Genomic DNA, 27,998 nt, shown 5'->3' on the forward strand with positions numbered 1-27,998 from the left:
AGAGTATTTTACATACATCTTAAAATATGTCCAGAGGGGATCTTTAAGTTAAAAAAAAAGTAAAGAAAAAAAGAAAACATTGAAAAACAGTAAAACTAAGAGCCATTATCTTATGAAGTGTCTTATAAAGTGTTGAAATTATTATTATTATTATTATTATTATTATTATTATTATTATTATTATTATTATTATTGCTGTATTATATACAGAGGGTCAAGTAGTAAAGTAAAGTCAAGTAGTTTTAATGATTTTTTAAATGATTGATATGTCACATTTTTAAAAAGACGGATACTGTAGTTGTTGGTTACTTATTTAGTATGTTAAAAACTCTGTCGGGGTGCACGACAATAAACTCCTTTTCGATCCAGTTGCTAGGATACCAACTCATGATCCCGCCTCTTTAACCGAAAAGAATGTTTCTGATTGGTCCCAGTGATCCTGCCGTCAAGGCACAGCAGCTGCAACGACGAAGCGAAAGTAAACCAATAACCGGACAATAACATTTGGAGTACTAGGTGTGGAGAGAAATAGTTGTGTATTAAAAGAAATAAATAATTATTTAATGCACCCAACTCAGAAGTCTCACACAAAGAGGGGGCATGCTTGTAAGTTGTATCGTTTCGTTTTAATGGAGACAGCGCTGCTAGCTTGATCAGGCTGAATAACGTTGCTGTTATCTGCAAACATCGTAGGTAGCAAATAATGGCTAACGTTTCTATTTCCAGCCACTTAAAGCTAAGTTAGCGTTAGCTCAAGATGACTTGTTTCTTTTTTGTCCATAAAGATGTATTCGTGTTATGGTAGTAAGCTGCTAACCAAATCACTCGGGTCAAAATGTTGTGCCACCGACAGCTGAGTATCTATTGTTGTCGTGAGGGTAAAGTCAAAAGTAACCTAGCTTTATAGGTTAAGGTTAGTTAGCTAGTTCATTTTAGTGTTTGTGGGTTAGTTTTTCTTCGTGGTATGCTGAGCTTGTTTGTACAAAATGACCGTCAGACACTGAAACAGAGACTTATTGCTGATTGCACTTTGTTTTGTACACGACTCACCCCAACGAGTTGTCAAGCTTCATGACCCGAGAAAGTGGACCCAATAAAGTCCAAAAACACCTCTTTAACTTTTACTGGCTGTTCTTACCGAGGTCTGAATGTAGCTTCTGTGCGAACACAGACACACACATTTTAGTGTTTTATTTGGCTCTAGTTGTAGGTAGCTTTATCACAACTTGGTAGGCATGTATTAAAACATAAAAAATCACGCAGCTTCTCTCAACATGTGAACATTTTTCTTCTCAAGCAGCTGTTGATTCATCTTGTCTGACCTGTCAAAGATGGATGAAGCAATGGATTCTCAAAGAAGGTAAAGCAGTTAAGTGAGCATTAGGATTAAGTGTGCGCAAGTTTTTAAATAAGGAATGTGCATTTACTTGGTTAATTAGGGGTCACAAAGTGCACTTGGGCAAAAGGGCAGATGCAATGAGCTTGCAATGGATAATATTTGACTGTGAAACTTTGTTCTCTCTCTGTTCTGCTGCAGTGTGACTGCTGATATCAAGCCAGGTGGTGTGAAGAAGGATGTTCCAAAAACAGACCTTACAGATGAAAAGGATGATCTCTTTTGTGGACCTCAAAAGCATGACAAAGACTGTGTAATAACAGGGGACACGCAACATGACAAAGCATCTGAAAATTCAGTGGATGGTGGGTCTGCAGGTGTGCTGGATGATTCTGGTCTTGCTAGCAGCGGAAGTAATACAGCTCAAACACACTGTTCTAACGGGCAGAAATCTAAGAGGCCCAGTTCACCTGGTCCTGTAAAAACAACCTGTGTTGCTGCACACTCCCCCAATCCAAAACTCACCCTCTGTCTTAGTTACAGTCCAAGGAAGGGTGTAAGCACATCCAGTGATGTGGAGATGTTGAGTCCTGACAGCCCTGTCTGTAAAACGCTGCTTGTCAACAACTCTTCAGACAGGGATCATGATGGCAGTGCTTGTGTGGAGGACTCTGACTGTGCAAAGGCTGAGGTAAAGGAAGCTCAGCAGTTTGTCAAAGACTCTGATTCTCAAAGTTCGGCGAAAGAAAGAGTCCATCAGGTTGTCGTGGGAACTGAGGGTGCTGAGATGGCAGAATGCAGTGGCTCATCTGATATGAGCCAGGACTTAATTGGAAGCCAGTCAGGTGCAACTTTTGAAAGGTACCTCAACATTTTCACCTCTCTCTGTGCCACTTTTTTTAGGATTGATGAATCACATTTCATATTGTGTGCTAGCTCCACTATGCTCATAATGTCCTCCAGTAATACTATAGTGCACTGTTCTGCTTTTGTTCTGTACAGTGTGTCATTCGCATTGCATAACATGGACAGAGAATGGCTGGGGACACCCATAGATGAGCTGAACAGAATGCCCCAGTGTGCCCCCCCTCTGTCTCACCTGAAAGTAGTGCCTAACCACACTGTCACAGTCAGGGTGAGTTAGCAACTACTACTTCTGTTTGTGTTCTTTGTTTCTATGTGATTGTTGCAGTCAGAAAAACAAGCATGCAGATGTGAGTGGGCCTTGTATGGTGGAATTACACTTGGTGTTTTAACGGAGGAAAAAGTGGGAGAGAGAATGTGAAAGAGGTGGTTTAGACACTGACAGTGGGAATGAGGAAAAGGGAGACAGTGCTGGGCAATGCGAAGTCATCCTCCATGATCCCCTTAGGGCCTCTTGTCAGTAAAGCTCCTATCAGACTGTGTCCTCCTCTGCTAGTCCCACAGGAACAGTGTCAGTGCTGCTGTGGAGCCACTACTTTTTCTAAATATTACCCAAACTTGACTCTTCCCATCAACCCCATAAATCAAGAATGATATTGGATTTTAATTACTGCTTTTTGTCTGTCAAGTCTTTATACAAAAACCTATTTGAGCTGTTCAGTCAGCCAAAGCCAGAGTTGGAACATGTTTGTAATCTGACTTTTTGTAAGACAAATAACAAGCTTGTATGCCCCTTATGTATTAAAAAGAGGCATCACGCCTATTAAGCAATCTCATTAATTGTTTTCAAAGGAAAAGGGTCCATAGTGTTAAAGCCTAAGTGGCTATCCTTGTTAATTCCACAACATCAGTGCCATACCATGTCAGCAGGGGGAAAGTATCTAATTTATTGCTGCTCTGTAAACAGCAGTTGCTTGTGAGGACATAATTTTTCCCTGCCATTTTGTTTCCCTGTTACAGACAGATCTCCTCAGAGAGGGAGAAGTCCCTGTCCCGTACCCCACCAAGTTCAAAGACGCGTGGGATGATGTGTCTGTGAAGATGCCCTGCTCTGAGAAGAATCTGTTTCCTATGGAGACTGAGGTATACTAGTTGTAGTCCTGCTCTTAAGCTGCATGACAGCATTTAATCCAAACATGCCGATATACAATAAGGTTAGTTACTGCAGGAACATTGTTGTAAAAGTAATGTGTGTTTTGTTTTGTCATGTAGGATGGAGGTGGTGTCCAAAGTCGGTGGGAGTTGATCCACACTGCCCTGCAGGGAGGGTTCAAAAGTTCTCTGGATGTGAGGGTAAGACAGCTTTGCTGGGCTGGGCTGAAGTTTCTGTCCCCAATGAAATACCAAAACCTAGGAAAACAGCTAACTGTCAACCTATCCCTTCCCCCTATGTTAGCAAACAACAAAATTGCACATTACATCCATCATCTGGTGAGGACGGGACAGACACTTTACTCTCCTTGGTCTCAGCAATAGCAAGCCTCTGTTCTGGCACATCCTCCTCTCCATGATTACTTATATTGTGTTTCAGTAGATCTTTACACACCATTAAGTTTGTAAATGAGAGACAGCAGAGAGTGAATGGGTGACATAAAGTTAGTTTCTCAACATTACCGAAACACAGTGCTGAGCATGTCTGAGTAGGCATACGTCTTAATTTTGGCAAGAAGCTTTGATTTTCCCATCCACAAAAATGTGAGATGTTTTCCACCCTGTCAGTATTTCTGAAAGCATTGTTTTTGGGTGTGAAAAGTGCCAGCTTAGTGTGGGTGGAAGGCCAAAACAGAGAGGACAAGATGCCTTTTCAAATTATTCAAATTTAACTAATGGTATTGGCTAGTAAAATTGGAATGTCCCTCTCAACTAGTATGTTGCTCATCTAGACAGCATGTCTCTGATATTGGAGAATTTTTGCTCATAAAATATTCAAATTGAACTGTCCCAGCAGTTTCAAAGATACAAAAATAATTCCATAAACAACCACAGGGTGGCAGAGTTTGCATAGCTTGTTTTATCAGGCATTAAAAGAAGGCTTGGGATCCGATCCTATATGTTTTTTCTGCATTAAACCTGCTGTTAATCTGCTGCCATAAAGCAGATATGTATGAATTTATATATTTCACAAATTTCTATGAATAAATAACTCCTAATTTCTCTCTTCAGGATGCAATATTGAGATACAACACAGCCCATGCAAAGAAGTGGGACTTCACTGCCCTGAACCTTCTTTGCACAGAGGTAAGTTGCATAAAACATATGACTGTTACCTGTTTTTTTTTTGTTTGTTTGTTTTTTAAGGGAGGGCTGGTAAACAAAAGATAGCAGAAAGACTGAAATGGCTCCCTTAAAGCCTATTGAACATGTTGTATTGCCAAAACATTTCTTAGCCATGTTAGGCTTGTTTGAATGGGAAACCTCAATAAGAATAAATTTACCGCAATGAAAAATAAAGCAAAAGTTGATACCAAACTAGAGTTGTTATAGCAAGGGGAGCCTGCTTTTCTCTGTTTGCCTGTAAGCCCATCAGTGTGCGTCGTCCCCTCCCAAGTACCTTAGGGTCTCATAGGAGCAAATATGTATCATACAGTTAGGACAGATGAGCACAGAGCATGGCGGCAGCAGCTGTTGCAGGTAAACCAGGGGAACGTCTCTCTCTCTTTCTGTCTCCCTTTACTTTAACACTCGTTGTTTAGACAGATAGGGACTGTCATTACGTGCGTATTGTTAGAGAAACTTATTCCCATGTGGGATGAATATTTACCTGTCTTTCATTGTTATGACACTACTTATTAAAACGGTTTAATGAATTTAGAATTTCCAGTTAACCCTTCAGTCTTTTTTACAGAATCTTACAGATACAGTATAAGTAGTACTGCCTGTGCACTGGCAAATAAATTGGCAACCATTTTGATAATCTACAAATCATTAAAGTAATTTTTAAGAAAAAAATTCAGCTTCTCAAATGTGTATGTTGTTTGGTTTTCTTAATTGCCTGTGATGGTTAATTGAATATTTTGGGGTTTTGGACTGTTGCTCAGCCAAAACAATTCATTTTGAGATGTCACCATGGGCTCTGGGAACTTGTGATGGACACTTTTTGCCATTTGTTGACACAAGAAAACAATTGGTGGATTAATTGGTAAGGAACACAATATTTGGTTGCAGACTAACTATTATTATATTACCACCCAAAGTTGCCAAAAAAAGAAGAGAGTCTTTGAATGGAGAGTAAATCAAATTCAGCCAGAAGCCTTTGGTTACCTACATGTAATCAAAGCACATAGTTTGTTGTCAAATTCTCTCTGGGTAAGTTCATGTCTTGTTTAGATCTACTATGAACCAGATAATTATTCTAATGGAGCTCTTACAATTAAGTGGAAGCATTTGATACATATTGTGGTCCAATCAGATATCTAGTGTCTGTCCCTTCTCATCACTGATTACTCAGATAAATACAGACCTTTCCAAAATGGGCTTTTTTCTCCTCTCTGAATTCATTTTTTAGAGTAAAGCAGAGAGCTCGCTGATCAATAGCCGTCTCAGCCATTTTATAGCTTAATCCAATTTAATTAAAAGGACCCATTAAATCTGTAAGGATGCTAAGTAAGGCCAGCAGGAAACTCGCCCTTCCAGTCTATTGCGTCAGCGGAACCAGCCATCCACTCACTGGCCTGAGTGAGGTATTTCCCCCTCTCTGTCACTTCTTTGCTGCCACGGCATTTTTCAAAGAGGAGTGGTGCTCACAAAAGAAGGACAAGTGAAGGTTTTAATATCAAAAGTTAACAGAATTCAAAATTGAGCTGCAAGAGTTAGTCGATTAATTGTTTAGTTGTATTATTGTATTATTGGTATTACATTAATCGCCAACTAATTTGATAATCTAAAAAATGCCCAAATTCTCTGAATCAAGCTCTCAAATGTGAATATTTTCTGGTTTCTTTAGTCTTTTATGACCAAAAATTGAATGTGTTTGAGTTGTGGACTGATAGGCAGGACAAAGGGAGATGTTTGAGGACGTCACCTTGGGCTTTGGGAAAAAATTAATCAAGAAAGTAATCAACAATGAAAATAATCGTTAGTTGCAGCCCTAATTCAAAATTTATAAAATGTGCAGTCATTAGCAAAAATGAAACATTGTTTTATTTGCAATATAATCACTGAATTTACATTTCTAATCAACACATACATATATTGAATAATATGAACAGATGCAGAATACCTACTGGTTGCAACTATTTCCTGTCAGTTTAATTGTCAGTTGATGGATGCAGGGTGAGGGGGTATTCAGAGCATCATGCCAACACTTGAGCAGAAATGATTAACAGCTGCCATTCAACAGCAGACATGCACCATCCTAAGTGATTTATCTTTCACACATAGTCTAATGTAGTGAAGAATCACATGGACTGAATTTACAGCTATTCGCTGATGTAGGCCCACCCAACTGATGAATAACTGCCAGAATACATTGTACTGCTTCTCTGTTAATGCCTTTTTGAAATATGTACTCATATTCTGTTGTAGTTTTTGGTGAGTTTGAATCCTAACTGTTCTACTCCTGAGTCAAGAACACCTAATTAAATCTGGAACAACATTTGTGCAACACTGTGGTAATTGTCAAGAGGTACACTGCCCCTGGGCCAGTGATTGACACTCTGCTCAATGTGTAATAGCCATAGGGAGGAAAAAAACAGTTATCCAAATTAGGGCTTGTCTGTAAATTGTCTTAGTGTTTCTCCCCTGCCAAATGAAACTGTCACTGTGTCACTTTCTGATGAATGTCTGAGGGCTGAGCAGGAAACCAGTCCAGGAGTAAGTACGGCTGATGTTCCAATGGAGTTCATGAACATTCAGCAGCAAGACAACAACACACTTTTCACTCTTCTTCTCACTTCTGTGCTTTGTCGCTTGTTTCTCTTTCTCACAGTTATTTTAAAAAGTGTAGAAATGCCAGTTTGTTTCCTAAAACCTTGCTCTTATAATGAATATGAAAACAAATATATTATGTTCACTTAATGCATTGAAAAACATTTTCTTGATCCTCTAAATTAAAATGTGAAATCAAGAGTTGCGTAGGTGGAGCTGCCAGGAAATGAAAATAACTTGTTAAGAGCAGAATGGATGGCAGATCAGAGTGCAATCGATCATTAGCTTATGCAGCTGTAAATCTGGGCTGTCTTGCTGGAACTCATATACAGTATATCGATGTGAAAGGTAAAGTTTGTGTGTGTGTGTGTGTGTGTGTGGAGCCTAACCTGTGTGTTACCTTTGCGGCCGGCTGCTCTAGCTGTAGAAAGGCTGGGGGGGATCATCTTTCTACCCTCACCCTGCCGCATCACCAACTACCATCTATTAGTCCCACAGGAGCGCTTTATGATGTCTGCCATCTCATTACTTCTGACAGCATTTAGTCAGACCTGCTCTACAGCCATATAAATGCCCCCCGACCAAATCGCCCACCAAAGACTTCCTGTTGGAAATCAAGCCACTCTGCCAATCTCTCCACAATTGGTCATTTGCATTTGCTCCAGAAGGTCCATTTAATCAGTGCAAGCTACCCCGCTTACCTTGATAGAATAAGGCAAGTGATTGATGACAGTGACATTCGAAGCCAATACACTCATAAGTGATTGCGTTGTAAATCTGGGTCTATGATGGAATAACTGGGTGTTTATTTTAGAGGGTACTGCAGATGGATGCTGAGGTAAGCTATAGGCTGAAGTATGGATGCCTCGGCTGTGGCAGGCTCGGTGCCAGATTGATGGTAGTTTCTTCTGAAACAGGTTCTGTGTAGCGAGTAGCAGCATTTCTCTGCAGCATTTCTTCTTATTCTTTCACTGCTGAAGTAAAGCACAGGGTTGGAATTATTGATATCCGAGGAGAACCCCGTAACAACAATAAACCACTGTTATCTTTACCGACACTGATTCTTCTTGTTGGATATGAGACAACTGAGTGTTTTTCCTTAGATATTGGTTACTGTTATTGGGTTACAACCTCAGACTTACCGTCAAACCATTATTAGACCATTTCAACGTTTCATTAAGTCATTGGAGGCTCCTCATGTATTTTTGGGCTGTTCTGTCTCTTTTTCTAAACCTTACTAAACCATAAAAGAAATAAATAAATAAAACACTTAATGGAGAAAACAAAATGCTGAGCTCTGACATTTCACTGTATTTCCAGTTGAAGCAGAATTATAAAAATAGAGGCAATGTAGGGATGAACTGTCATAGTTGCAGTTTTGTCATAAATCTACCTGCTGTATATAAAATAAGGTATGACTGAATAATATAATTTTAAAGTAAACTTATAAGGAACAAACAAAAAAGCAACATTTTAAAATGTATTAATTGAATGTATGTATTAGCTAACAAGGTAAAAGGTAAAAATGAATAAATCTTTCAATGGGTTGCAACTTAAATTGATCTTTTACTTAACATTTGGGTTGGAAAAACCGGCGGTATTACAAACCAATATGTCACTTCAGATCTAATCAGTCTGGCTGCCGGGTCTGAGTAACTGCCTGCCTAACTAGGCAGTCAGCTCCACAGAGATATCCCATTTAACAATATTTCTGCCTGTTTTTTTCCCTCTCTCCAGTATCTCGAGCATTCTGAGGTTCAACAACTTTTTGAGGCCGTTTTACCAGCCATGGTCGACCTGGCACTCAGTGCTCCTAGCCTCTGCACGATGGTAAGTGCAGTTTTGTATTTTTTAATATGCACAGTGTGTTAAGGGGGTTTTGTGGATGTAGGTGTGTTAAGTCAGCAGGGAGGAGGAAAAAGGTTTAGATGGTGTATGTTGTGCAGGAGCAGCTCCTGAGCTACAACTGGTAGATAATAAATGCCCCTTTTTGGATCCATATCAGGAACTGCTTCATTAGAAAAGAGGGCTGAGAGAGGAGAAGTCTGTCTCATATCCTGTCATCCAACTGATGTGTTATGCTTGTGCACTTGAGGAAATTCCACTTACTTTTTGCATTCAGTGCTCCACTAAACCGGGGCTGGTTATGAAATTTAAATTCCAGTCTCCTCTAGTGTGATAAAATAAAGTGAGCAATGTATTTTGGGGGATATAGGGTTTGATATCACCCCAATCAAACCTCAGAGGCCCTCTTCTTTTATTCACATTAAATGGAGCTCATTCGTGTCACGGATCTTTTAAATGTCATCTCTATTTGTCTTAATTTTCCTTCTCTGTCATCTATTGTAGCGATGTAAGAATTCCAAGATTGCTATTTTTCTAATTCAGTTATATATTTCATAGTCCTCAGTTCAATTCAATAAAGTTAATTCAGCAAGAGACCACAGTCAGAATGTCATGGATGCTCGGAAGGTGGGGAATTTCTTGTACAGATTTCACCTCAGAAAAGCATAATTTGTAGCATTTTGATAAGCTTTCGGACTCTATCCGCTTTGTATTTGCAGTATTAAGCGTCAAGGCTAATGTTTAAGTGTGTGTTATTAGAGCTGGTATTGATTTGCTAACTGGGCAGCCTTGGGAGGCTCTTTAGCTCTAATCAGTGAAGATAGATGGGCCCCGTGTGTCTGACTGAGCGAACCTGGGAGAGAGCAAGAAAACCAGGACCTTAATTACTATCACCCATTTACTTAATGGAACTCCCCATGTCTCTTCTGCTTGCTAGATTGCTAAACTAATTATCTACCCCCATTAGCCCTCAGACCTACAGTACTGCACCCACGTAACCTTGTATGTTTCTTCAGGGTCTCTGCTCATTTTCCATTCTGATCTCCAGTCCCTCAGCATTTATCTCTTTGCTTTGACACCACACCTTTACTCACTACTGTGTTTTTATTGTGATTTGAGTCATCTCTGATTTTCTCTCTTTTTCTCTTTCTAGCCTATCCCCCTACTGAAGTCACGGATGAACCATTCCCTGACTCTGTCTCAGGAGCAAATAGCCTGTCTTCTGGCCAACGCCTTCTTCTGCACATTCCCCCGACGCAACTCTCGCAAGTCAGAGTACTGCAATTATCCCGAGATCAACTTCTACAGGTAAAGGCACGCTCTCCCTTGCAGATAGACACGAAACAATGATCAGTAAGCTCACTAGAGTAATTGAGTGGGTGGCAGTCGTTTAGTATTTTGTACACAAAATGAGATTTGCCCCTTGAGTCCTTCGCTGAGTCCCCATACAAGCCATTACTTTTAACAGGAGATTGAGTATATCTTTGCAGACTCAGATATTGATCCTGATGTAGCCTCATTGGTGTAGCCCAGATCTCCATGCTTCAGGAAGAATAAGAGAAGTTTGCTATGCTGTCAGACAGGAGCCAGATTAGACTCATTATACTTTTTCTAGTTCTCGGTGACTGTGGAACATGTTGCCAAGTCTTTATTGGCATGATCATTATTAGGGCTAGTTTTCAATAGTGTTTTTCTTAGTAATTGGGCATTGAACACAATTAACAATATATATATATATATATTATTATTTTCACAATGAATTGAAACTATGTATTACAAGCTGGTAGAATTTGTAAAGATTGAGTGTCTCTGTTTTTAGTGAGTCTACCATACAGAAGAAACTAAACTGATTTCCATAAGGGGGCACTACTGCCTTGAAAACCCCTAATAGATCAATCTGATGTTTTTACTCAGCTAATAAGTGCTGTGTCCAGGAAGTCCAGTGCAGCACTGGAGTTTAAAATGTCCTCTGCTGTTGCATGCAGTGGGTCATAAGAAGGTGAACTGATTGTATCTGGCTGTTCAACAGAGTAGCAGCATTGGTTTTTTTGTATTTATTTCTTAACAATGAGTGCAGGTTTAACAGACATTTTCAAGGTCTACTCACATTTCCCTGCTTTTGACATTCTGTTGTATGTTCAAAATTACCCTACATCTCCAAAATTCTTGAGAAACTGGTTTATGAACAACTTCTTGAACTTTTGAGAAATTTAAATCGAGATTTCACAAGCTACATAGCACTGAAACAGATCTTCTAAGGGTTACAAATGGATTATTAATGGCTGCAGACTCTGGACACTGCTCTGTACTGGTGCTGCTTGACCTTAGGGCAGCATTGGACTCCATCGATCACGCTATGCTAATTATTAGACTTAAGGATTAGGTGAGCATTTATGTAAAGGCCCTGGAGTGGTTCTCCTCCTATCTGTCAAATAGAAAATTTTTGTCTCAGTTGATTCATTCATCTCTTCAACTGCACAGACAATATGTGGCAAAACTCAAGGATCAATTCCTGGACCAGTTCTGTTCTTTCTGTATATGCTACCGTTAGGTCATATCATTCATCATCATAACATCTCATTTCACTGTTATGCAGACGATACAAAGTTATATCTCTCCATTAAACCCTCTGAATGCATCAAGCTGGCCACAGTCCAGAGCTACTTAGCTCATGTGAGAGACTGGATGTCACAAAACTTTTTGCAGTTAAACTCTGACAATACATAGGTGCTTATCATCGGCCCTGAGCACCTCCATAACCAAGTTCAACCACTGCTTGGTCCCCTTATCCCAAACATTAGGGGCACTGCTAAGAACCTGGGTGTTATCTTCGACAGTGAGCTACACACAAAACATTGGTACAATCATGTTCCTGCCAATCAGCAATATTTCCAAGATCAGAGCAATGTTATCTTTTAGCAATACAGAGAAAATTATTCTTGCTTTTATTTCCTCTAATGTGGACTATTGTTATGCCTTGTTTACCTCTCTCAGTGCCCAAGCTGTAGCTCAACTTCAGATTGTGCAGAACTCTGCTGCCAGACTTCTGACGAAGACCAAACGCTGTTGTCACATCACCCTAGTTTTATCTTCTTTGCACTGATTACCAATTTCCTTTTAGAATCCATTTTAAAATCTTACTCATGACCTACAGGGTTTTACATGGCCAGGTACCAGAGTACATCAGTGAGCTCTTAACTTAAGGCCTCTTAGATCTGCTGGGTCAGGCCCGCTAGCTGTTCCAGAGTCTAGGTTAAGGTCAAAGGGTGATCAAGCTTTTGCTGTACTGGCACCTCAGCTTTGGAGCAGTCTTCCAGTTTGTATTAGATCTGCTGATACTGTTCCTGTTTTTAAATCCTATCCTAAGACACATTTTTACAGACTTGACTTGTCACCTGACAACAAGTCTTATTTGTTTACATAATACAGCTCTGTTGTGCTGATTTTAAGTTTATTGCAATAATTTCACTTGGATGATTTATTTGTAAATTTCTTTTATATGGTATTTTAATGGTGTGCTTGTATATTGCTGTTCTTGTATTTTTCTTATAATTGTGATTGTTTTTTTATTATTATTATTGTTGTGAAGAGTTGGTTCAACATATTACAGGGAAAATGTAATTCCAATACTCCCACTCATTTGTTTATTCTAATGCCCCACAGCCCTCCGTCAGCCCTTCAACCACCCTCACCAGAGCTGGAAACTTGCAGGCATTTGATTTTTGTCAAAGAGCACATTTATGTTTTTTTTTAAGAGTTGTGAGGTAATATTGCATGCTGTAACTGCCCGTGTCACCTTATAGACTTTGGGATGGGACTGTGGGCAGAGAATCTCTGTGAACACCATGTTTTTGTTGTTTTCTTTGTGTGGGAGTAAGTTTCAGAGTGTAGGAGTGTTAAATTGGTGTTCTCTGTGTCTACCTACTCAGAACCAGCAGTCTGTTGAGAGAGCCTTGGATGGCTAATTGAAACAAATTAATGTTTTGACAGACTGTGTTAAGGTATACACCCGTCTACTTACTGTATCTCTGGCCTCTCATTATCTTGAGTTTTCTGTTTTCTGGTGGGAATTTTTTGTCATCTCACCTCATGATAATAGCTAGAAAGTGGAGATGTTGTGTGCTGGTGAGGTGGAGGTTGATAATACAGTTAAAGTAAGATTTTGTTACCAGCTCTATTACTGTATTTACAGACTGTAGTCACCTCACACTGAACATAGTCCAGATTTCATCTCAACTCAATTTTCCCACATTTCTTTGAGGCACCGTTTCCCCGTTAGTGTGTAATAACTTCCGGTCTTGTCGCCTGACAGACTCGGACATGTTCAGTTTGGTTTTACCTTATTATGATAGTGCTTATGCTCCTTGCAGAACATAAAGGGTATAATTTTGATATACCCTGCAATCTGCATAGGCCCTAACTGCTATGTTGGAGTCTAATTAGCCATCTGCTCTCCCTTGGGGGTCGGGTGGTATTATTTTATGAATCCCGGCGATGATCGTATTGATCATCTCTAATTTGGTTCACATTCCCTCCTTCAACTCCCTTATTTTTATCAGAACCGTAATCGTATGCTCACAATCAGTCATCTGTATGAGTGCATGATATCTGCCTCCACATCAAACGTTAGTGGCGGGCTAAGTAAAGAGGCCTCTGTAATAATGTAAGCATCGATTCCAGTTGCAGGGCTGGCTGTTTCAGACCCACGCCAGAACACGGTTGCAGGCACTCGGGCCTGCTTCACTATCAGCATTTCTGCCTGCAGTGAAATACAGGAAAGAGCAAGAGGAGGGAAAAAAAGTCTTGGTGTTTCTGAGAAGATGAGACAAGACAAGACAACCAGTGCAGTCTAAAATGGGCCGTGGATCGTTACTGGCCCTCCCTTTCCCCCTGTAATTGAGGGAGTGTCCGTCACTTTGCTTATCGGCTACAGTAGCGCTCTGTCTTGGACAGGCAGAGCAGCAAGCAATTTGCTGATTGCTGTTTTGGCAGAACTGTCAAGGATTGTCCTGCGTTAAGTGATGGATAGATTTGAGGGGGAGGAAAGAAGGCAGAGACTTATCTCTTTAGTTTGTGTTTTCCTCTGCTTGAGAAGAAAATGGCATATGAAAACCTGTTTTAACAATTTGGTCAACAATGAAAGCTCATTATTAAGAAATAAATCCTCTTTTTTTTGTTTGTGAACTGAGTGACCATGTGTGACCTTGCTCATTTGGATGAAAATAGCTCAATTGGTAATGATAAAACTGTCAGAAACCTTGTTTCCTGGTGCACCTTATATAGTAGATAAGGTTACCGTGGAGAAGGCAATAAGTTAAAATAATTATTACTGTATTATATTTTGTTACTATATCTTTTGCAATTAGTTGCTCTTGTCTCAACAAGGTACGACTAGTGGCTATACTAGAAATCTCGGCCAGATCCAGCAGTGTTTCCCTTACACTTACACTCTCTCATAGGTGGGTTGTCCTCCAGGTTACATTATACCAAACTGACACTGACTAAGGGACTTGGCGGTGTTCACAGAGCATGAGTAAGGAATTAAAATGGGGGAAAAACACATCTGATATGCAGGAATGGTCTTGAATACATTCTCACTGAAGGGCTTTTAGTGCATTACATTGTTAATTTCATTTGTCCCCTATGTTTTATTTCTTCACTCCTCTGGGTAGAAAGTGGTAGGAGGGAAAGATGAATGGAGAACTGTGATTAGTCATCAGCTTAGGTCGCTTTTAATGGAAGGAGAGCACCAGTATGGGGTGATTTAAGCTGTCCACCCAATGCTCTCTCTCCCTCCTCCCTCCACCCTAGTTTTTATGGTAACTGAAGAACTGAAACAGAGCCTCAGGCAGTGCCATTGTATGAAGGATGGAGGTAGATGGGAGAGACATCGTGCCAGTTTGAAAGATTGACCTCACTCATGACATGCCATAGCATGCTTGTGCAGTGAGCTACAGATAATGACCTTGAGTGAAACATTAAAGCCTCTTGTCTGCTAAAGTGTAACAGATCATTTTATTTAATATATAAAAAATAAATTTTAAGACTAAAGTTAGCATTTTCTTGGCTCGGAGAGTTTCAGATGTACTATTTTAGAAAGTCGGTACCCTACAAAACTCTTTTTTTTTCTTTCTTTTTCAGGTTGTTTGAAGGCTCTTCACCAAGAAAAATTGAGAAACTGAAAACTCTGTTCTGTTACTTCAGGAAAGTTACACAGACCAGTAAGCATTAAAAAAAATCTGTTGCAAATGTTGAAACTATTGCTTCTCTCCATGTTTTTCAGTATATGAACATTTTTGAATATGTTTTTTTTTCTTCTTTTTTTCAAGGGCCCAAGGGTCTTGTGACATTCACAAGACAAGTACTGAACAATCCTCCAAACTGGGAAAGGTATTACTCTCTGTTTTAATTTAATGATTTGCTGATTTGCATCTGTTAACTTGAATTTAAATGAAATAAAATTAGGCTTTGTGTCATAATCCATACACAATAATCCATATTAAAGGAGATATGTTTTCCAAATTAGTCAAATATTAATTTTACTACATTTTGTTTCAGTAAATAGTCTTTTTATATGCAGTGACACTCCAAAGGTAGTTAAAATGTATCAAAAATCATTTTAGTGCCCCTATAACTTGATTAAACAACTTTGAATTGAGTTGGTTTTACCTGAGTAGACTAAAGAGCATTCAGACAACATCAAAACAACATCAGATTCTTCTTCAGAGAGATCTTGCTAGAAGAACAAAATGATGGCAGCACTGTGCTGTGGGAAGGATTGTGAAACTGAACGGTGTTAAACTACAGATACATTCTTGTGGAAAGACGTGAGGTTGAGGCAGCATTTTATGTTCTATCAAGACAGCGACCAAAAACTTACAACCAAATCAACATTTCAGTGGCCCAGGCAAAGCTCAGACTTGAATCACAATGAAACTCTTTGGAATGATGAACGCTTCACAGATGGTTCACACATACTCCCCATCCAACTTCGCAAAGTCTCAATAAATCTGCCTTATAGAATATGGGGGAAAATTTAGATATGTGGAACATATCCAAGGAAGTTGAAGAAGTTGAAGCTGTTGCTCCAAAAAAGGTCCCAACAACGTAATGACTAGAAAGGTTTAAGGAGATCTGTATAATCTTATTTTATTCAAATAACTCTAGAAGCATTGTTTCCTGACATTTCTGTTCCTTCATGTGTACTACCCCAACAAATACTAATTAACCTCATGTATAAGAAAGCACTATTTCTATTAAACCTCTGGTTTTTTTCAGTACATGCACATTTTGCTGAAGCTTGTTGTAGCTTTACCCCTTTACCAATTAAATACACATATTTTGGTAATTACTTTTTGGTGAAGGGGTATAACTGGAAATTTTGCGATCTTTTTTTTTTGTCAAGCTCCCAGACTCAGCTGACACGCCTACACATCACTTGTGAAGGGACGATTGAGGATGATGGATATGGGATGCTGCAGGTAAGAATTTCTTTACAGTTTTGCCAAGTAAACTACTTATTAACCTGGCGGCATCATAAAAGTCAGACCCTCTCAATCATAGTAAAAACTTTCTGCCTTTTTGTAAAAGTGGCACAACAAGCTCAGTGTCAAGATTGCTGGTTTTTAGTGTCAGATTTGATGTAGCATGCCTGTTTGGCAACCGTTCCCATAGTCAAACCTAACAAACATGAACCAAAACATGCCTTGCGTCCAGCTTTTAAAAGTCAAACAGACTCTACTGCTCGTCTGAGTCCAACGCCCTCAGCTCAAAACCGGGTGTTTTTGTGCATATCTGTGTACGTTATTGACTCTCTATTTCTCTGCATTGATTCACCCCTCTCCTCGTGCCCCTCAGTGTTCCAGGGCGGTGGGTGCATTTTTTTTAACTCTGCCTGACAGCTGATGTATACACATGAGTAGCTCAGAGAGGCAAGGGTAGGAGGAGAGGACCCTGGGGTGGGAGATGAGGGAGAAGGAGGTGCATGGAGAGAAAGATGACAAGGGTGAGCCAACTCACTGGGGTGACCCAACGTGCCAAGAGTCCTGCAGGCGGATTGATGGTTACCTCAGCAGGCCTGGCATCGGCTGTGTGTTGAGTTTCGATAGGGCAGAGTGGGCTGTCATTCTGTCAGGAGGTGAGATTGAAGGGTGAGGGGGTGAGGTTAGGGGTGAACGAGTGAATGAGGTGAGGAAAACATACACACATGCACATTCAAACACACTCGCTGTCACAGATTGACGCGGATGTGGGCCAGTGAGCAGAACCCTCACCCCTGACAGACTGTTTAAAGAGTGACATTGTGATTGAATGGGCTGTCCTCTTATCCATGCCACAAAAACAAGGAGTGAAGCCCCAGTATCACATCAAAACATTTCCTACATTTAAACAGGAGTCCCAAAAATAACCACAAACAGCTACAGTTCTCCAATGATCTCATCAGTAATTTTGGTTTTATATCTCAGTCTGTTTATTAATGTTAGTTTAGTAGTGACCCCTCATAAGGAATGCCAACGCATTGACATCCAATATTTAAAATACTGGAAGTCTGCACCTTTTAGAGCAGATTTAGCATCACTGCTCTCTTCACTATTATTAGTACATTTTTATTGGTATTTGAATTGTCTCTTTAGTGTTTATAGATTTAATGTGTGTTGCTATGATTTCCTGATTTGATTATTTCCAAGCAGGAAGCAGTGCTATGATGCTTAGACATTTATCTGTATTAAATGACCACAGTGAGTCAGAGATAATAAGGAAACACTAATAGAGTCATTTGTTCAAATAATGGAAGTGTAGTCAAACCTCACAGTTCACCTCAACTGCATTGAATGGATAGGATAGAGGGCAATGTATTGTCTGTCTCATTGTGACTTGCACACCATGCGTAAAGAAGAGGAGAATGTCAAACAGAAGTAATAACTCTCGAGAACTGATGGATTGTGCCATTCATTTATTTATTTTACTAGGTGGACTTTGCAAACAGGTTTGTAGGCGGTGGGGTCACAGGACATGGACTGGTCCAGGAAGAGATCAGGTTCCTCATCAACCCTGAACTCATTGTCTCCCGTCTCTTCACTGAAGCGTTGGAATACAACGAATGCCTCATCGTCACAGGTAGGCTGTCACACACACGTGCTGGACTTTCAGCCTTTCTTAGCAATTAGTCAAGCAGTGTTTTCTGTGGGCACATAGGCAGAATTTCCATGTACAGCTGATGAGTATAGATCATGTGGTTTGGTGACCACAGGATTGCCTCTGCGCACACAGCTGTTTGCAACTTAGTATGAAACAGATGGGATGAGAGTCAGCACCTTCAGGTCTGATGCTGTGCGAGCTGGACAGACAGATTGATGCAGTGTCGGCAGTGGTACAGACTTTGTACCCGACTGGAGTGGTGAAGAGGGAGGAGAGCCTAAAGGCCAATCCATTGATGTTCCAACTCTCACCTATCAGGGCAGTGTTAAAAAGAATGACATTGCACGCACAAGTGGCTAAAATTACTCTCCTTCGTAGAGTGTGTTGGCTCACCCTTGGGGACCAAGAGGAGACCACAGAGCAGATCCAGATTTCACTGATATCTTACCTGACCCAAGAGTGCTAAGGTATCCCCCAGCAGGAGAGGACATGGTCAGGGGACAGATGTCTGGGCTACCTTGCTTTTCACTCTACCAATGCATCTGGGATTTAGATCAGCATCAGAAAATGGATGGATAGATGATTATTTACGATTTTCTGTTTCTGTTTTTGGCTGTGAAGTTCTCATAACATTCTCACAGAAAAAATGGCACTCTCAAAGACATCTTTGTGGTGTCTCCCACACACTTTAACACATAAACACACAAAAGGAAAAACTAGATAATAGGACAGGTAATGTTTCTACCCAGTTAAGACTTTCTGTGACAGTGCTTATTGGCCCACAGGGTGCAGGAAGTGGAGCCGTTGTAGAGCAGACACACAGTGAAGCATTGCTGTCATGGTATATATTTTTTTTAATGCTGTTATGTACCAATTAGCATCTTGTGGATCAATAGTTACAGAAAACTAATGTATTGTGGTCATATAAGACCAGAGAGGGTTTCTAGTTCTAGTAGTGCTGTATGTAAATAAGGGTTAGTCCCTTTACACACACTAGTATACAGTATATACAGTTGTGCTCATAAGTTTACATACCCTGGCAGAATCTGCAAGATGTGACCCATTCCTGTTGTCTATAGCTGTGACGATAAAACTCAATTTTGGTCTCATCACTCCAAATAACTTTGTTCCAGAAGTTTTGAGGCTTGTCTAGGTGCTGTTTGGTATATTGTAAGCGGGCTGTTTTGTGGCATTGGCATAGTAACGGCTTTTTTCTGGCAACTTGACCGCGCAGCCCATTTTTGTTCAAGTACCTCCTTATTGTGCATCTTGAAACAGCCAAATGCAACTTTCAGCTGAAGTTGCATGTGGGTTTTTCTTTGCAATCTGAACAATTTTCCTGGCACTTGTGGCTGAAATCTTTGTTGTTCTACCTGACCATGGCTTGGTATCAACAGAACCCTTAGTTTTCCACTTCTTTATCAGAGCTTGAACACTACTGATTGACATTTTCAAATCTTGGGATATCTTTTTTATATCCTTTTCCTGATTTATAAAGTTCAACTCCCTTTTCTCGCAGGTCCTTGACAGTTCCTTTGCTTTCCCCATGGCTCAATATCCAGTACAGTCAGAGCAGCCCTGAATGAAATGTGCAGGGTCTCTCAAGAGCTAAGAAACTCATTGACTATTTATACACCGACACTAATTACAATCAAACAGGTCACAGGTGTGGAAACTTACCCTTCATAGCCAAATGAGCCTGTGTGCGTCAACTTGTGTGTTTATTATCAGGCCAAACATTCAAGGGTATGTAAACTTTTGATCAGGGCCATTTTGGTGATTTCAGTTATCATTATGATTCAAAAAGGGCAAACACAATTATGTGAAAATAAATGGCTTCCCCTGACCACTATCCCTGAATAAAACTAAAGTTTTTAGCATGATCAGTCATATTTTCCAAAAAATGGCCAATATTTCACAAATCCTACCAGGGTATGTAAACTTATGAGCACAACTGTAATTACCAGCAGGAAGCAAATACTAGTACAGTCTAAATGGAGTCAATAGCCCTGGATATATAGTGCATGATATTGCTTGATATTTTCCTTTATAGAAACCTCACACATCTGTACATCACACGTGCCTCTGCTCAAGTAGAACTAGAGTCTCCACAGGCTGTATCTGTTGTCCTCAGTACACAGGGCTAAACACACAGGGCTCATTGAGCCCCCCCACCCCCCCATCCCTCCATCGGGTCCGAAGGTAAATCCATCGCATTGATTCACTTGGGACTGCCCAGTTATCCTTCATTTCTCTCTAGCAGAATTGCTCTATTTTTCAACCTCCAACTCACTCTGCTTCGGTCAACCTGTCTAAATGTTCTGCCCTCTCACTCGCCTCCCTCCTCCTCCTCCTCCTCCTCCTCCTCTGACCAGCTTACCTTTTTTCTTTCCTCTCAGCTGTACCTTGCCCACCAGTTGTCACAGAAAGGGACAAACACAGATTAAGATCATGGAGGCACATACTAAATACTGGTAGCCTTTGTACATTTTTACAGCCAAAAAAATGGGAACATACACGTAGGGGTGGACATAATTTAAAGTCTTGATGAATTGATCACTTGATTTATGCATCATATTTTATTTTATTGCCATTTCATCTCGTTAGCATAGCAAAGCTAATATTTAACATTCACTTGTCCTGTCTTGGAGCTTGTATTTCACTGGGACATAAAGTGAGCCTTCTGTTTTGCCTTTGATGATACAAGGGGCATCATTATCCTGTTTGATAAACCCATCCTCTTGACATGAGGGCATGTATGCTAACTTGGCTGTGTGTACGTGAGACGTTGGCGTTCCCAGATATCTGTACTTGATTGATTCTCTTGCTGCAGTCCTCTTTGAACATGTGGCCAATAGAAGAGAGAAAGTGCACATGGACAAACAAAATATGAAGAGTTTGCATAGTCTGATGGACACTCCCAGCCCTGTCTGTCTACTGCTGCACATTTCTTGGTGTTTATAGGCTTGTTGTGAACAGCAGAGTAACCAAAGGAAGAGCCAGTGTGGTGTTAGAGCCCCTGACTCCAGTAATGTCACCAAACAATCTCACATAACCACTTCTGTTCGGTAACTGTAAGAATCGACTTCCTCTCAGCAAGCCACGCAATGGCGCCGTGTTGTCTTTTCGTCTCTTCCAAGTCACCTTCAGTGTCCCCCTCCCTGTCTCCCATCATTCTGCCTCCCTCCCTATGTCCCTCCTCCTCCTCTCCACTTAACTTTATTACATTTGGACAGAAAGGAATTTATAACCCAACTAAGGTCATTGCTCCACTAATGGAATGAGCCAGTTACGGCATAGATTCATTAAAACCTTGCACAATATTCCTTGCACGCATCCAGTGTTTCCTCTTTAAGTCTGTTTCTAGACTCTTTATCTCTTCCTGTCTCTGTTTTGCTCCTCTGTTTAGTTAATCACATTTCTTTGTCTTGAGAGGTGTCCCGACATGCGTTTTCTAAGACAGTAGGAACTGAAACGTCTCGCCAGTTTTTTTGTCCATTGGCGTTCTCGGATTGGAAGGTAGAAGGCCACGATGTAATCTAGTGATGGAGGCCTGTATGCCAGGATGCTGTCATGGGCGGTTGCCAGGATAAATAGGATCAAGGTGAAGGAGGAAGGAAGAAGAGGACAGATCTGCTGATGGAGAAAGTGATATGAGCAGCCTGTTCTTTGACGTTAGGAGTCGCTCATGTCGTAGAAATTACTTCATTTGACTGGCTGGACTTGTGACCTCGTCATTATGATTAAAAATAAAACTGAGCTAAGGCTTTACTCGAAACAGAAACATAAGTCTCATTTACCCAATTGCACTGTCAATGCTGTTTTATGTCCTGGCTCCAGTACAGGCCATTTACTTGAGTCCTACTTTGTCATAAAAAGGCACAAAAAAGAAATCACTGTTCACACTTGGACTTCAAGTTTGTTTTTACAGTTGAAGTGCAGGTTGACGATACATGCTTGAAATTAAATCAAGTCAATTAAAAGAAAATAAGAAGTTGTGTTTTACTTCTGGTTTTCAAGTGTGAAATTCAACATTGCTCTTGACATGTTTTCAGCTATTCTTGTTATCGTGGACTATGGACTACAAAACTCTCTCACTCTTCTAGTCGCACATTTAACTCCTACAGTGTGTTAATCATTTGTTTAATTCCTGCTGTTCATTGAAGGATGTTGTAACTACCTCATACCTAATACATAATGCATGGAGCCTTTAAAAGGTAACATTTTCATAACAGATGTGTGTTTACCCCATCAGTGAATGCAGGATACGGTGACGTTTCATGTTTTGCAAACCAGTGTTGGCTTCTTCCGTTCTAACCATTTCTTCCTGTTATGGCTGAAAGCTTTTCATTTCAGACCCCAAAGCAGATTACTTATTAAATCAGTGGCCTTTACTCATGACAATCCAATACAAGCTGATACTGTGTACTCACATGGGGAGCATAGAAGGCACTAAATTTGATTTAAGAAATAAGGCGCTGAAACGGATTTAGGCCCACTGTGTGCTCTGACTGCTGAATACTTAATAATGTCTTTTTTTTCCCTTTGGCTTTGTCTGTCTTGTTCTGCAGGTACTGAACAGTACAGTAAGTATTCTGGCTATGCTGAGAGTTACAAATGGAAGGATCACCACAATGATGAGACTCCCAGGTATTTTTCTTTCATAGTGCTATGTCATATTTTTTGATTTTTGCTCTGATAATTTAAAGCCAAAATCTTAAATCCACTAAGAAAAAATTGGAGTAGAGATGGGTTTTAAGTCATTGTCAATCTCATCCCTCTCATTTCTTTTCTTTCATTTCCAGGGACGACTGGCAGAGACGATGTACAGAGATCGTGGCTATTGATGCTCTTAAATACAGGCACTTCTTAGAACAGTTTCTCCCCGAGAAGATGAGCAGAGAGCTCAACAAGGTGAGGGAGATGTCCCGGTCTGTGTTTGAAACAGTGATCGAGAGAATACAGTAAATACACGCTTATACAAGAAACCGATAAGATACAGCTCCAATTCTTGATACCTTCCTAAAGATGTTATTGCCAGTTGATGATAGTTAATGCTGGATATGACAGATATTGTTAATTTTATATTGTTGTTTTTGACTAAAAGCTCATGGTGGTGAACTTTGACATATTGCCAGATAGCACCTGCAAAGATGTTAATTAAAGGCTCAGTGATCTGTAAGACCATTGAATTTAGCTCAAGGCTACCAACAGCTTTTCTGACCGTGCTACACAACAGCTATTTATATTTGTATTACTGTCATTAATGCTGTATATTATACACTTGTGTGCTTTGTTTTATTTAAAACAGGTCTTTTTTAAATTTGCTAATAGTTCAACCTTGTGCTTTTTGATGTCCAACCATAACGTTCTCATTACAGCACAGTCTTAATTTCATTTTAAATTCCAAGTCATCATGGAAAAATATTGATAAAGCTTTTCTCGTGTCTTTTTCTTCCCCACCTTCACTTCCTCCTATCCTCCACATTTATCCCAGGCGTACTGTGGATTCTTCCGAAATAATGCTAACAGCAAGCACCTCTCTGCAGTAGCCACAGGCAACTGGGGATGTGGAGCTTTCGGTGGAGACACACGACTCAAAGGTATCATTTCCTGAATGACAAACATGCTTCCAAAAAAAGGAAGGAAGGAAAAGACTGCGTGCATAGACAGATATGAAGAAATCAACTGTTTTTGGAGCTAAAATGTTATTAAAATTTCTGGATTCTCAAGCAGGAAGTAAACAGCAGTAGCTCAGGCAGGATTCACCCGTTCATCTGCACTTCCTGCCTCCCCCTCCTTCACTTAAGCCCCTGCTGAAGGACACTCAGCTTTCCTGCTTATCTACTGTACGGCACAGTCACAGACTCCGGTCTCTCTCAAACCTCCTTCTGGTCAATTAGTAGCTCTCCCAGGGTGTCACTCATCCGTTGCTTCCCTCCATTTATTGATCAGCTGACACACATTTATGTTTTCCATTAAAAGGGCGATTGATTACAGGGAAGGGACACCATAAATCCCGGCTGATGCAGGTCTCTGTGGGCTTACACAACATCACTCTTCATAAGCAGGGGCCTCCTTACTGTCCCCTCGAGTGCTACACACTGCAAATTTTAGCCTGTTGTGGACACATTTTCATAAACTTAAAGTTATCTTATACTAATACTACAAGTTACTGCTGTGTTAAGTGTGGATTCATTGAGGCTATGCTAAAAACACATCTTCCATAAATGTCCTGTATTATGAATGCAAATGAATGTTTTGAGATTGGAGTAACATTTTTATGTTCGCGTACAGTTTCATTTAGAATTGAAGGTGTTAATTTCCCTCTGCAGCTCGCTATAAATAGATATACCGGACTTGTCAAAGTCCCCGAGGATGATATTAGCTTCCGGGGACCCCCGCCCATTAGCCCTGGAATTAGCATAGCGGGTATTTTTAGAAGGCAATAACTGTATTTTACATTATAGTCCCCGGCGTGACATGAGATGTGGTAGTTACATAAGACCGAGCTGTTTTGTTTGTTGTAAAGATTACAGACCTTTTGCAAATGATGGTTTGTTGTGTGTGTTCATTAATCTGGAATCAATATCCATTCTGTTAAATATTTAAAAGTCTTAAGACCTAATTTGCTAGGGCTAAAAGATTGAGCGCTGTTGATGAGGCAACGCTACCAGTGGTGGATTATTTACTGCTCTGATACAAATTGCCCCCGTCACTCGTGTTCTTTTCTGCCAGAGGCCGTACCTTATCTGGCTTATTGACCAATTACTTAGTTTCCTCCGCTTATTTTCAGTGGTCGATTACATGTTCGTGATTTCATTCTGAAATTGAAGGATCCTAACAATGCTTATATGATGTATTATTGTTGCCTGAATTTTCTTCTTAGCTTTCTTCTTCCCTCTTTATCAGCGCTGATTCAGTTGATGGCCGCCGCAGAGGCTGGGAGAGACGTGGCGTACTTCACATTTGGAGATGCTCAGCTTATGAGAGATGTTCATGAAATGCACACTTTCCTCACGGAGAGACAAGTCACCGTGGGTAAGACTCACACACAAAAACAAACCTTTTTAGTTTTTCTTTCTTTTTTATTATTTTTTTTATTTTTGGGTGTCCAAGCTGCATTTATCATTTTGTTAAAGTCAGCCCTGCCTATGTTGAGCTCTTACAGTAGATTACATAATGAACAGGATTGAGATTGTTGGGCTCTTGAGGCTTGTACAGCAGGTGGAGGTTGTCCTTGTTGGCGTCATTACGGGGACAGTACGCATAAATAACAGAACGCAGTCCATCTGTATGTTAAGTTATTCCACCTTATGGAGCATCTCTGTTCCTCAGCCCATCCATTCAGCCTCAGCCGCAGAGTGGATTACTGCCTGAACTGACCCCAGCGTCTCCCCTCCCCCTCTTTTCATTTTTCTTCCGCTGACATTTATTGAAGCCTTTCAGAGAAATTCCCCTCCAGCCATCCATTTCCTAAAGTGGAGCTACAGAGAAAAAGCTCACGGCTTGTGTGCGCGTGTATGTGCGCTTGATTTATAAATGAGCCTGAGCAGGCTTTCATTTTTCTTCCTTTTTTTTTTTTCCATTGCAATTTCGTTCTCTCTTGCTTGTTCTTTGACTCTCAACCTGTTTGTCCTTTTTGTCTGTTTCTCTCAAATCCTGTTTTATCTCCCTCCATATTTCTTCCCCGTCTTGACCCATGCACCATCCCCTCCCGCTGTCTCTCTTCCTCTCTCTATCTTCCGCTCTCTTCTCCACCTTTCTTTCCCATCACAGGGAGATTGTACAGCCTTTTGAACCAGTACTCCAGTTTGGTTTGCAGGAACTGCCGCACGACTCGACCTGACGTCACTCTCTACAGTTTCATCTACGAGAACGTCTCTTCCACCGCGACCGCCGTTGCCTCGGACTCCACCAGGGATTCTGGGATGTCCCCTGTAACATTAGACTCTCATTAACAAGGGGAGAGCTGCAACCTAACCTCCCTCCCCTTCTCTGTCTCTCTGTGTTAAAGAGACTCCAGGTTCAGAAACCTCATTCTTGTGCTTACAATCACTTTTTCTCTTACACACACTCCCTTTAAGTTTGTGATCCCAACACACAAACTACCAAAACACAGTTTTGCCTTTCTTGCTGGTGGTATTATAGGAGCCTCGTAGTATGTCACCAAATGTGGTGAAATGTTTCAGACTTATAGCAATAGTAAAATACTGGTTGCTGTTAGGCCTTTCTTTAGTCTAAATGTGATGTGGAATTTTTTGTTCTTAAATATTTACGTTTGATGAAACCCAAATACGGCCAAATATTCCTCATATGCATGATTGTGGACACTTTTCACTCTTAATAATCCAGGACATGATAATCCTTCCTAGTTATCTTGTCTTATATTGTGTTTGCTACTTTTTTTTTTTGGATGAGTTGTCTTCTCTATTTACCATATACCCAGGCAGTGATGAGGCTCCTGAATGCAGAGAGACGATGAGATGCCATACTGTAGTCTATGCATGGGTAACATTTATTTATCAAATATTCTACAAATATATGCTGCTCTTTTATATCCTTTAGGATGTCTAAGTTACACACATATTGTCCTTAATGCTTATTTTAATATGAGTCAAAACAATTAATAAAATGGTCAGAATCATCATTCATCTTCAAATAAATTCAGTGTTAAGCACAGTATTCCAACTGTATGTACAAATAAAGGGGGAGCAGATATAGAAAGAATTGCACGCAAAATATTATTTTGTTAATGTTTTTACACAACATTTACTTTGGGGATGCGGTTTTGTTTTTTATTATTTACTGTATTTTTGATTGATGGTATGGGTATTATTTAATGATTGTTTCATAAATAGATTAAAGGCTGTAAATGTATTGCATAGTAATGTACTTTAGGTTTTTAGGTTGTACTCTTTTTATTATAATTTCTTAATTAAAATATATCCTGTTAAAATTGTATTTCTCTGTTCAAGTCAATGAGATGTGCTTTATTGCTAAATGGTTAAAATAATGTCAAGAGACCATTCTGCAGTAATCTCAACATGTGTTTTCTTCACATCAGGGTAATTGAATTATTCATAGATCATCTAGAAATAACTGATTTTATTGCAGGCTCCTCTAACTGCGCTTTGGCACCACAGATTTGTGATTTAATTTCATGAAATCATACATTATTTAATAATTTGAAATGTGATTTTTGTGACAGCACCTGTACCTCGGGCCCTCGGACAAATTTAATTCTGCCTCCAAACATGCTTTATTAGATGAATTAGAGTTCCTAAATAACCTCATGACGTGGACTTCCATAAATGGTGTGTAGGCTTGGCTAGGGTAAGTGGATTATCTGCTTCTCCCGCTCTTTGCACTGAGCCCAGCATCGCCCAAATGAGCTGTGGACTCATGTACAAAGTCAATTTGGTTTAGCAGACCTACAGTACAGTAACTGTTAATGGCTGCAGTGAGCCTGGGTCACTTGGGCATGAACTTTATTTAGGTTACTGGTGCTTCCTTAAGCAAATCTAAGATTTATTTGGACACTGAACATGCCAGGCAATTCCTACAAATGAATAACTATAATCAACAACAATGATGATTGAATGTTTTTCACATTTCAGCAACAATTCATGTCACCAGAAATAGAGGTGGTTATGAAATAGTCACTGGTTTAATCCCCACAGACAAGAACTGTTTTTAACACTGAACAGCTGGTTCAGTTTTGTCCCGTACAGTGATGTAATTATTCTAAACAGGATGTAATTTAACAGTAAGCTCGTAATGTTACCCTGGCGGCACAGGTCTTTTCATCGATGAACACTATTAATAAAACGCCAGAAAGCAACTGGTCTTCACTCCATCTTTGTCAGGCAGCAGAGTCACAACAACA

The 27,998-nt window shown here is 40.1% G+C and overlaps 1 protein-coding gene across 4 annotated transcripts; it reads left to right on the forward strand.

The window, feature by feature from the left end:
• Positions 1-421: 421 nt before the first annotated feature.
• Positions 422-27,953, forward strand: parga (poly (ADP-ribose) glycohydrolase a). 4 transcript variants are annotated; one of them, XM_067610191.1, is made up of 18 exons: positions 422-516; positions 1,301-1,360; positions 1,538-2,197; positions 2,339-2,471; positions 3,221-3,343; positions 3,473-3,553; positions 4,424-4,498; positions 8,864-8,956; positions 10,125-10,279; positions 15,113-15,192; positions 15,301-15,361; positions 16,377-16,452; positions 17,941-18,088; positions 22,681-22,759; positions 22,915-23,023; positions 23,607-23,712; positions 25,022-25,150; positions 25,889-27,953. In XM_067610191.1, the coding sequence occupies exons 2-18, from the start codon at positions 1,332-1,334 to the stop codon at positions 26,068-26,070; spliced, it is 2,319 nt and encodes a 772-aa protein (XP_067466292.1). In that variant the 5' UTR covers positions 422-516; positions 1,301-1,331; the 3' UTR covers positions 26,071-27,953. The 4 variants fall into 4 exon arrangements, with proteins under 4 accessions (XP_067466292.1, XP_067466294.1, XP_067466293.1 ...); XM_067610193.1 differs by having other exon boundaries at positions 443-689; XM_067610192.1 differs by having other exon boundaries at positions 443-606; positions 1,298-1,360.
• The last annotated feature ends 45 nt before the right edge of the window (positions 27,954-27,998 follow it).

Source organism: Thunnus thynnus, chromosome 14, assembly GCF_963924715.1.
Source record: "Thunnus thynnus chromosome 14, fThuThy2.1, whole genome shotgun sequence".
In the NCBI taxonomy this organism is placed as follows: Eukaryota; Metazoa; Chordata; class Actinopteri; order Scombriformes; family Scombridae; genus Thunnus; species Thunnus thynnus.